At 52.8% G+C, this 11,124-nt stretch overlaps 1 protein-coding gene across 4 annotated transcripts in view; it reads left to right on the forward strand.

The window, feature by feature from the left end:
- Positions 1–625: 625 nt before the first annotated feature.
- The window catches only part of Asic1 (acid sensing (proton gated) ion channel 1), a 22,828-nt gene continuing 12,329 nt past the window's right edge, over positions 626–11,124 (forward strand). For all 4 annotated transcript variants that reach the window (XM_013508480.1, XM_013508481.1, XM_005411871.2 and 1 more), the window contains exons 1-2: positions 626–1,005; positions 1,589–1,784. In XM_013508480.1, coding sequence (XP_013363934.1) covers positions 644–1,005; positions 1,589–1,784 — 558 coding nt within the window. In that variant the 5' untranslated portion in view covers positions 626–643. The remainder of the gene's footprint in view (positions 1,006–1,588; positions 1,785–11,124) is intronic.

Raw genomic sequence — 11,124 nt, forward strand, 5'->3', positions numbered from 1 at the left:
CCACCCCACCCCCACCCCAAACACACACACACACACACACACACACACACACACACACAGCCTGCGCCTCTGTGAGAACCAGAGACACGGGAAGGTGAGGGCTCAGGTCGGGCCCTCCCCTGAGGTGTCCACCTCCTTGGGGATTTTTCTGGCCCTGGCTTAGCTCCTGGGGTGAGAGCCCAGTCCTGGGGATACCCTTGACCAGGAGAGGAGCTCCTGGTCCTTGGTTCAGCCCATCTAGGGGAGTTTTGTTTCCAGGATGGGTAGATATTCCTGTCCCAGAGTGACCCCACATCTGGAGGGAACTCCAGTGCCTGCCTGAGGGAAAATCGGGACTTCCCTCTCTCCCTTAAGTGACTGTCTGGGGTCTCCCTAGGCCTGGGGAGCTTCCCTGGGAGAGCATTCCCTTGGCCTGAGCTAACCCTTAGGTCTCTGTATCTGGAGGAACCCTATCCTGGGTGTGTTCCTGGGCCAGCCACCTCGAGGCTTGCATAGGAGGGAAGGCTTTTACTCCCAGACCAGTGACCTCTGGAAATGAAGATTTGGGATGGATACCGTTGGAAGGGCCCCATATGTGCTGTCATCCCAGGACAATGACAGATTCTCCTCTCTTCCCTCTCCCCCCAGGATCCCCCTGGCAAGGATGGAACTGAAGGCTGAAGAGGAGGAGGTGGGTGGCGTCCAGCCAGTCAGCATCCAGGCCTTTGCCAGCAGCTCCACCCTGCACGGCCTGGCCCACATCTTCTCCTACGAGCGGCTGTCTCTGAAGCGGGCACTGTGGGCCCTGTGCTTCCTGGGCTCACTGGCTGTGCTGCTGTGTGTGTGCACCGAGCGTGTGCAGTACTACTTCCACTACCACCACGTCACCAAGCTCGACGAGGTGGCTGCCTCCCAGCTCACCTTCCCTGCCGTCACGCTGTGCAACCTCAACGAGTTCCGCTTTAGCCAAGTCTCCAAGAATGACCTGTACCATGCTGGGGAGCTGCTGGCCCTGCTCAACAACAGGTGGGCAGCACCCGCCCACCCCTCAGTCCTGCTGCTGAGGTTGCAGGAGTGCCAGTCAGGGCAGTTGCCTTCCTAATCTACCACAGAACTGCCAACTCTGCCCTCTAGCCACCCCCAAACGTGCTACTCACAGCAGAGGAAATAGGGTACTACTGAGACCCCAGTGAAGGGCACCCAACCTCTGATCCCAGCACAGTCCCAAACAGCCCTCTACCCCTACCTTGCCTGAGCTTGAGACAGTGGCACCCTTTGTGGAGTGAGCTTTGTCCTCCCTTTGGCCACTACGTCCTTGAGGTGTGGGGACAGAGCACCTTTAGAAGGTAGAGACTTTGTAAAAGCCACAGCCTCTGCCTTATCTGTGCTTCTCTCTCACTGCTGTGCTGAGATCCCCAGGCCTGGGAGCCACTGCAGATCCTTATGTCTTCCCAGACTCCATGTGGCAGGTCCTCTGGACCAGCCCAGCTCTCCTCCCTTGCCTGTCTGTGCCCAGCCTGATCCCAGGGCTGGATGCTGCCCTCTGCCAAGGAGGTTATGGGGCACTGGTGGTCATGCTGATCCATGTGCCACTCACCCCGGGCTCCAGGTATGAGATACCAGACACGCAGATGGCCGATGAAAAGCAGCTGGAGATATTGCAGGACAAGGCCAACTTCCGAAGCTTCAAGCCCAAGCCCTTCAACATGCGTGAATTCTATGACCGTGCGGGACACGACATTCGAGACATGCTGCTCTCCTGTCACTTCCGGGGAGAGGTCTGCAGTGCCGAAGACTTCAAGGTGGTGAGTGAATCTCCTGGTGTGAGGCGTGTGGAGGAGACAGGGAGCAAGCCAGGCCTTAGGGTGCCCGCCTGTGGGGGAGAGGGAGTTATGTGTCTTGGGGGCTGCTTCTGGTAGGAGGGGACTTTGCTCAGCAGAGGGGCACACTGCGCTGCAGGAGGACGTAAGCCTCAGCCTTACATCCATGGTGGCACAAGAGAACGTTCAGTGCACACCACACGCACACCACACATGCACACACTTGTGTATGCATGCACACGAGTGGCTTGGCATGGCCCCACAGCCCAAGTTTACTTTCTGGGCCACAGGTATCAGGGATGGGAATGGTGGCAGGTGAGCTACAACTTTGTTACTTAAAATGAGGCCTGGCGAATTTCACCTGGGAGCTTGAAAGAAATGTAGGATTTTGCTATTCGACTTCCCAGACCTACTGAATCAGGGTCTGCATCTAGTAAGATGCTCAGGTGACGTGAGTGTGCATTAAAGTTTGACAAGCAGCATGGAACATGGGCAGAAAGGGAAGCTTCCCCTGAAACAGCTAGACAGCCAGTTCTCTCCGTGTCATCCTCACCCCTTATACACACATACACACTTGCACACACACACACGCACATGTGTGTGCACACGCTGTCATGTTAGGTTCCCCCCCTTACCAGGAAGAATCACAAAGTCAAGGGCAGAGGTGACCAGATGTAGTCATGGCTGAACTGAGGCTCCCTTTGCTTCTGAAAATGGAGATGCTTTACAAACACACTGCAGCTCGAGTGTGGTGGCTTCAGACCAACACCTCAGAGGCGAGGGAACTGACTTTGTCATTTGGTGCGCTAAGTGGTCCTGAGAAAGTCCCACAGGCTCTTCGGGGTTAAGAACTACACAGAGAAGCTGGGCACAGTGGTATATACCTGTAGTCCCAGCTACTCAGGAGGCTGAGGCAGGAAGATCATTTGAGCTTAGGGGGTTGAGGCCAACCTGGGCAAAACTCGATTTCAAAATAAACAAAAACTGTAGAGGCTAGAAAGACACCAAAGGACCTGGAGCCGTGTGTGAACAACCATAACCCCAAGTGGGAGGAGGATGTTTGTAACTCTTTAGAACGGTTGCTAGGCTCTATCTGTCCCTTTGATAAATAATCATATTATCTCTATTTGGCAAGTGCACAGACTGAGACACGAGAAGGTAGAATTGTTTGCTTAAGCTCACTAGCTGGTTAATGGCAGGTTCAAGATTAGAACTCATGTCTCATTAAGTCCCAGTGCAGTATGTTCTTTTCATTAGCACCGCTGACCCAGAGTTCTGTGTCTTTCAATTCTGGCATTGCCCTTTCAAAACCCAGGACCCCCTGCTCTTGCACTCTTAAATTTCCACTCTTAAATCCTCCCTTTTCTCCTGCCCATTTTCACTTTACTTGCTTCCTCCTAGCATCAGGGGAGCATAGGCTGCATTTTTTATGTAGAAAGGGTAGGGCAGTGGTCATGATTAATGTTCCTGCTAGGGTTACACAGGACTTCCCAATCTCTTAAATCCTGTTCTGCAGACGAATTTCGTAGGTTGTTGTCAATCCTGCTGGATGAGGTTATATGACTACACTCCTTTCTGAGCCAAGTTGATGGGAGCTTAGCCTGGGTGCAAGAACTATTTCCTTCTCTCTTTTCCTTCTTCACAATAGAAGAGTCCTAGATTCCCCAGCTTGAGACCAGGGGGTTCCCAGGCTCACAAACTATGTTCCCAAGAGAAGCAGAACTGCGAGACAGAAGCCAAAGCCAGGGCCTTCCCTCCTCAACATATGCAACACACAAGCAGGAGGGACCTCCAGGAAAGCAAGAGAAAACCTATTAGCTCGATGGTTTGTAGGGCTGGATGTGGGAGGAAGAGCTTCGCTCAACCTGGGAAGGTGCTGAGGTGTAAAGCTGGGACAAAGTTAGTCCACAGAAAGTGTTTAATTGAGGAGCCATGTGTCCCGCGTGTCCAGAAAGATTCTAAGAGGTGGTGCCGGGACACGTTTGGCTCACGGAAACACTGAAAGGGATTGCATGGTGCTGTCCAACTGCAGGGACACTTCCAAACTGTCAGGTGGAGATACGACGGCATCACAGTTCTGGAGCAATCTGTTATTTCTCTTGCCAGGGGGTTGGGGGAGACACACAGGCTAACATCCTTCTTGATTCTGAGTTGTCAGGAAGACCAAGTTTTTCTGTTTCTCAGCCTGTATCAAATACCTGACCCTCAATCTGGCTGGTCCCAAACTCTCAGCTCCTCTCTGTACCTTCTCTGGCACCTCACTGTCACCCACTTTCCATGTGAAGACCCCTACCGCTTCTGTCCGTAGGGAGGCTCCTACACATGCGGGAGTCAGGGTGAGCTCTTGTCCGACAGCTCCCTGGTGAAGGGCCTGGGGTGCTTAGGGGCTCTCATGCTCCTCCTTGTGCTCCACCCTCTCTCCTTTCCTGGGTCTTCTAATGAACTCTATCTCCTCATTCTTGCCATTCTCAGCTCGGCCCCGAGGTACGTTGGGGATGTGGATGTGGATCTAGCCCCTGAACAAATGTGTCACAAAGCATCTGTCCACAGGGTCAGAGCTTAGGAGAGAGTATCCTGGCACCTCCTGCAGTCCCAAGAGCAGGTTTTAATTGGGGGCACAAGCACTCATGAGCAGTGTGGACTCTCCTGTGTGTTTTCCCAGGGCAATGCATCCAAATAATAAGAACCTTGTCCCAAGCCAGGTGTAGGGGTGCACACATATAACCCCAGAACTCTGGAAGGCTGAAGTAGGAGGACTGCAGGTTCCGGCCCAGCTTGGGCAACTTAATGACTTAGCAAGACCCTGTCTCAAAATTTAAAAACATACTAAGGCTGGAGATGTAGCTCAGTGAAAAGATCTTGGGTTTAATCCTCAGTACCGGAAAAGAAAAAAAAAAGGAGAAGAAAAGAAGAACTCTGTTCCTGAAGGCCATTTCAGAAGGCAGCTCGATCCCCAAAGGCCCCAGACCCCTTATAGGGATCTTCAGTGGCAGGCATTCCCTCAGATGTGCTTGTGAACCCAGCTCAACCTCAGAGAGTAGGCTGCTGGTCACAGCGTGTTAGACCAGGGCCCATTCCCCAGATGTGGGAGTCAATGTGGGGAACTAAATCTAGGAGAAAATGGCTTGGAAATTCTTTGGGACTGAGGAGCAAAAGGGCAGTGGAGGAGTATCCAGCTGGGGATACCTCAGTAGCTTCCCCCGTGAGCTGTCTAAAGAGGAAGGAGGACTCAACCACAAGGCCTCCTCTTTCCTGGCCACCTCCTTTCCTTCCTGGTGAGGTGCTTTGTTGCTAAGGCAACAGAGTGTGAGGCCCCTCTCTGCCCCACCTTGACGCCAGCCAGGCCAAGGCAGGGCAGGGGTTCATGGAGGGAGGCCAAGGGTGCAGCTGTCTGCTGGTGTCTGGGTGGGGGCCACGGAGTGAGCAGTCGCAGCTGGTGCCAGCCTCCAGCTGCACCTTATCTGTCCCTGGCAGTGGGAGCTGCAGTGTGCCTGGAATGCTGAGCAGCACCGAGGGGGGCGGCAGATGGTGGCCCAGTCTGCCTTATGCCCCCCCCCATGCAGCTGAGACCTGGAGCCTTTGCCTGGGGAAGAGAGAAGCAGGAATTCATATCTGGATCTGGGAAGAGAAGGAAGAAGATGGTAGTGGAAATTCTGAGGGCAGAGGTGTGGTGGGGAAAGAAATCTCAGGAGGAGGCAGAATCGGAATCTTTGAGGGGGACAGGAATCTATGGGGGTCCCATCCTAGAGTGGGGACAGGACTCACCCAGAGCAGAGGTAGAGTGAAGGGGTGGGCTCACAATGCCCCCAAGGTTTTGAATCTCTGAAGTGCCTAGGGAGGGGAGGTGGTGACAGGAGAGGCAATAAGGGTGAGTGATCCTGGGACCCAGAAGGGAGACAGAGAGGTCACCTTAAAGTAATCAGAGTCAAGGTTGGTAAGGCCCAGGGCTCTGCTCCTTCCTCAACAACCCCCACCTCACCCCACGGAAGCTCAGGCCCAGAGTCCCTGGGGAGGGCCCGACCTTATTACTTAGGCCTGTTCCCGTTGGCCAGGCAGGAAGTGTAGGGACTGGGGAAGGCAGAGCTGCTGTCCAGAGGGCCACACAGGAGAGGAAGCAGGGAGAGAGGAAGCGGGGCGTGTGCGGCAGGCTGCAGGAGGGAGCGGCCACAGCGTCCAGAGGTGAGAAGAGGCTAAGTGGACAAAGGGTGCTGCACCCCGGAGCTCTGGCTCTATCCTTCCCGTCTTTCAGTCCCACCCTGGCAAGTGCCTCAACCGAGCGGAGGCTGTTGCAGAGGAGCTGGACAGAGCCAGTTGCAGGAATCCAAGACCCTGTTTGGGGTCTCTCGCTCTCTTCCCCCTCCCCTACACATAGGCACAAATATCCTCTGGTAACTTGGTGTCCTCTTTTACCTCCTCCACCTCTCCCAGCCCAGCCGTTCTCCCAGACTGCCTTCAGCTAAGAGGCTACTCCAAGCTAATTGATCTCCCGGCTGTTGGCTAAAGTAATAGGGAATTGATGTAAGTAACTTAAGTGCCTCTGGGGGCCAAGCCGGAAGCAGAGGGCTGGAGAGGAGCAGAGCTTCCTTGGTGCCCAGCCAAACTCAAAACTCACTCCTAGGTGGCCCCTGTACCCTGTGCATCCACAAGATGGAAGGGAGGCCTGGGGAGGGATCGGGAACACTCCGATGTGGAGGAGGTTGTTTCTGAGTGTGCTTCAACTTTGGGGAAAACAATTGCAATTCTGAGGAGGATAGAGAGGGAGACTGAAGATTGGGAATGAGGAGCTGGGGTTGGGGGGTTCATTCCTGCAACAGACAGAGCCGCTTCGAAGGGCCAGCTCCTGTGCTGGGGCTGGGTGTGTGGTGAAAGGGAGACCGCAGCTCTGACCTCGGGGAACTTAGCCCTCCGGGTGGAATTCTACAATCTCCCCGGCCTGGCACCTGGTTATTCAGAATATTCCACTGCTAGGAGCGTGCAAGTGTCTCCCCAGCCAGTCAGTCCTCCCGTGCCAGGGAGCCAGCCAGTCCTCTCCAGCAGGGGCTGTTTTCCTGCCTTTGGCCAGGCCTGCCAGACACACACTTGCCCTCACTTGTTTGTTCAAGGCGGCCACTCCAGAAGCCTCTAGCCTTTGGCCCAGGACTTCCAAGTCAGGGCCCTTGGGTAGGCACTGTGGGACACAGAACCGGGAAGGAGACGGCAAGAAGTGGTGCCCGCTGAGCGGGAGGGTAGGGCTGGGCCCTGGGTAGAGTTCCATCCGACTGCATTTCTCAGCCTCTAGGCCCAACTTCCTATGAGACAGAGGCCCTAAGAGGGTTGTTCAAGTGTTCTTTGTCCAGATGCAACCACTCCTTCAGCCTCCTGGAGAGAGAGCCTCTGGGACACTGGCCAAGCGCACATTAGCCCATGTATAATGGATGTGCTGTGCCAACTTACCTGGACATATGAATGGGATATTGAAAAATGACCATAAAATTGTAGGGACAGAAACTCTGCTGCCCCTGGCTCAGCAGGCCACTCGGGAGAGAAACGAAAGGCAAGCTGTGGTCTTCCCGAGGTCCTGTGAGTTCCCAGAGAGAAAAGCCCTCCCACCTGGGTCATCTGCAGGCCCTCGGTGGGACAGTGTGTCCTGGAGTTTGAGGGGTTGGGCTTTGTTGCTTACTGTTGTGTGCCTCTATCTGGCGTGTTGCCTCAGCGTGCCAGGCTTAGAACATCCCCAGGGAGAGCCCGCTGCAGTGGCCCTGACTATGGACAGCAGCCAACTCACCTTTACAACATGCTCAGCCCGTGTGCGCCATTGCATGGGAGCGAACACACACACACTTCCTTGTGCACCTGTCTGGGCGAGAAGGAGATGTAGGCTCAGGTGGAAAGTGGATGTGCATTGCTGTCCGTGAGGCACACACCACCTGGAGCAGGGGGAGCTTTTGAGCCAACAAACCTCTAATTGCATGCAGAGCGCATACCAACAAAATTAATCATCTCTTTCTTGCTTGCTTTGAAATTTACAAATTTCCTTCACTTTCACTCATGTGAGTCTCATGATCCCAGAAGACACCCAATGGCCTCATTGGGAACAACGAGGAAACAGGTTTAGAGGTGCTGTGTGACTTGCTTGCGGGGAGGTCACACAGCCAGTAAATGGCCGAGTGCGACCGCTCTGGTCCGGATGTTGTAAGCGCAGGTTCTCCGCATGGGGCTTCAGGAACAGGAGTGTGTGGGACCGGCCAGGCTGCAGCAGGCTCCCCAGCTGCCTGCACTGCCCAGAGGCCCATGCTTGGCAGAGAAGCAGGGTGCTGAGGCAGGAAGGGAAAGAAAGGGTGCCGAAGGGGCAGCCCTGGGAACCCCACCCCTCAGCTGAGCATGCTGCGTCTGCACAGTCCTCCGCCTTTCCATTGCACCATCTGGTCCAGTCCCAAGCTCGGATGAACCCACTGCCGGCTTTCCCCAGGGTGGCAGCAGGGCAGGCGGGCTCTTCGGAGGATGTCACACAGCAAGGCAGCATGCTGTGCCAGTGCACTCACGATCCACGTTTTTATACGGGCTGCAGTGCTGCCTGGAAACCCCACTGTGTCTCACTAGTCAACCTGCTCTCCCAGTGATGACAGCAAACGTCTCAAACAGCCACCCCCCTCTTCCCAGCTCCTCTCTCCCCCTCAGCAGATGACCTTGCTTCCCACTTCACAAAAAGAAAAAAAATTGAAGCCTCAGGCAAAACCTCCTTCCTCTGCGTACTGTCACCTGGAAGGTCACATCCATCTCATCTTAGGTAAAATCTCAACCTACTCTTCCCATTTACTTCCCTTCTACCTTTAAAGGAACATTATCCTCCTGATCTGTCCCTTTTCTATAAGCGGTCTTTCCTTCTCCAGGTGAGCTGTCCCACTGACAGTTTAAAAGGGTCTCACTTAAAAATAGGTATCATATGTACTCCCAGCTACTCAAGAGACTGAGGCAGAGCCAGGCATGCTGGCACATACCTGTAACCCCAGCACTTGGGAGGCTGAGGCAGGAGGATCCCTGTGAGTTTGAGGTCAGCCTGGACTATATAGTGAATTCAAGGCCAGCCTAAACTACACAGTGAGACCCCATCTCAAAAAAAAAAAAAAAAAAAAACAGGCTGAGGCAGGAGGGTGGTTTGAGCCCAGAAATTCAAAACCAGCCTGGGCAACAAAATAAGACCCCAATATCAAATAAATAAATAAATATAATGACAACACCATTTATTGAGCCCTTACTGTGTATCAGACTTAGGGCTAAGATTAAAAACCAAAACACATACATCTGTCAGTTTCACAGCACCCTCCGGCTCCCACACTATCTCTCTGCTTCCCTTCACAAAATCCTTCCAAGTGTGCATCCACCCATCTCCAGCTCACTTTCTGAGCCACCCCAGGCTGCCTTCCCCATCACGGCTCTTCCTAACGCGGCTCCAGCTAAAGCCTCTAGCGACATTCATGTTGCAAAACCCAGCAGACATGTTTTGCCTTGTTCTGTTTTGTTTTGTTTTTGATTTTGGCTTTTTAAGGCAGGGTATCACTATGTAGCCCAGGCTGGCCAGGGACTCATGGCAATCCTCCTGCCTCAGCCTCCAAAGCGCCGGGATTACAGGCCTGCGCCACTGCACCCGGGCCCGGGAACCATGTTTTATCCTTGATCTTCAGTAGCATTGACAGCAGTTGGCTCCAGCTCCTTCTGTAACTACTTTCTTTCCAGACAGCCAACTCTTGGTTTCCTCTTATGCACAGCTACTCCTCTGTCTCTTTGCCAATTCATCCTCTCCTCCCTGGTCACTAAGTGTAGGCTCTACTCAAGGGTTAGCACCACATTCTACTCTTGTTTTAAATTACAAGGGCAGGGTATACTTTTAAGGGTACAGCTTGAAGAATCTTTACATTGGTGTATCTTACAATGTAATATCTGCACACTAACTACATTGGCTATTACTCAGCTATGTGTGTACATTGATGTGAACATTTCTAGCATACCAGAAAGCTCCTTCAGGCCCTTCCCAGGCAATAACTCCATCAGAGTTGGCCACTATTCTATCAGGATAGGTAAATTTCACCTCTCCTTACATTTCCTAGAGTATATGTATCTTCCATCCAGTACATACTTACAATGATCCTCCTGTCTCAGCCTCCTGAGTGCTGGGATTACAAGTATGTGCCACCATGCCTGGCTTCTCAATACGTATTTTTTTTGTGCCTGCTTTTGCTTATGAGTATGCCTGTGAGGCTTAGACATATTGTTGTGTATGGCACTAACTGGTTCTTTTTCAGTGCCGTGTAGTATCTCATTGTATGAATATACCACAGTTTATCCATTCTACTGTTGCTAGACATTTGGGTTATTCCCAGGTTTTTTTTTGGCACTTATAAATAAAGCTACTATGAACATTCCTATTCAGTGTTATTTTTAGCTGATGTATGCACTCATTTCTCTTGGGTTTATAACTAGAAGCTATGGTTAAGGCATAAGGTAGAATTCCATTTAGCAGTAGTCAATACTGCCAAATCAGGCCTTTTTTTTTCCTTTCCTTTCTACCTTTTTTTAACTTTCTGTTCTATTCTTGGGCAGTCTCATCTTCACTCATGACTTCAATCACCATTTACACACTGGGAACTGCCAAGTTTATGTCTCAGACCAGCTCTCTCGTCTAACGTCAGCTCTGATGGCCAACTTTCCACTTAACATCTCTGCTTGGATGTCTCTGAGGCTCCCCCAAACCAGCATGTGCAAAAGCAAACCCATCCTCTTACCTCTCGAGTGAGTCCCTTGCCTGCGTGCCTGGTTGAGTGAGCCACCGCTCCACGCACCGTCCTGTGAGCACTCTATCCCCTCGCCTCCTTCGTAGGATGTTACCTTTTTCTTTTTTGAACCAGGAATTGAACTCATGACCTCAGGCTTGCCAGGCAAGTGCTTATGCCGCTGAGCTACATCCCCGGCCCTCACCTCCTTCATAGGACCTGTTGAGCCCCAACAGGATCTGCCCATCACGCTTCGCAAATGGCACCACTGCACTACCCTGACCTCACCACCCACCCTCAGGCCTCACCCGGACCATTGCAGTGGCTCCTTGCAAGCCTTCAGGCATCCTCTGGGTCTTCACTCTCCAACCAGAGCTATCTTTTCAAAACATAGCTCTGACTGTCTGATATCTTTCCACAGCGGGTCTTCCATTTGCTGTTGGACCAGAATCTTCACCTTCAAGGCCCCATGTGATCTGGGTCCTGCCTGCCTTTATCCACCTCTCCAGCCACACCTGCCTCCTCTCTGCTGTCTCCCCTCAGGCCTCTGCACACACTCTGTTCTCTCCCTGGAGCAC

This window comes from Chinchilla lanigera, unplaced genomic scaffold (assembly GCF_000276665.1).
Source record: "Chinchilla lanigera isolate Chin_1 unplaced genomic scaffold, ChiLan1.0 scaffold00146, whole genome shotgun sequence".
Classification (NCBI taxonomy): Eukaryota; Metazoa; Chordata; class Mammalia; order Rodentia; family Chinchillidae; genus Chinchilla; species Chinchilla lanigera.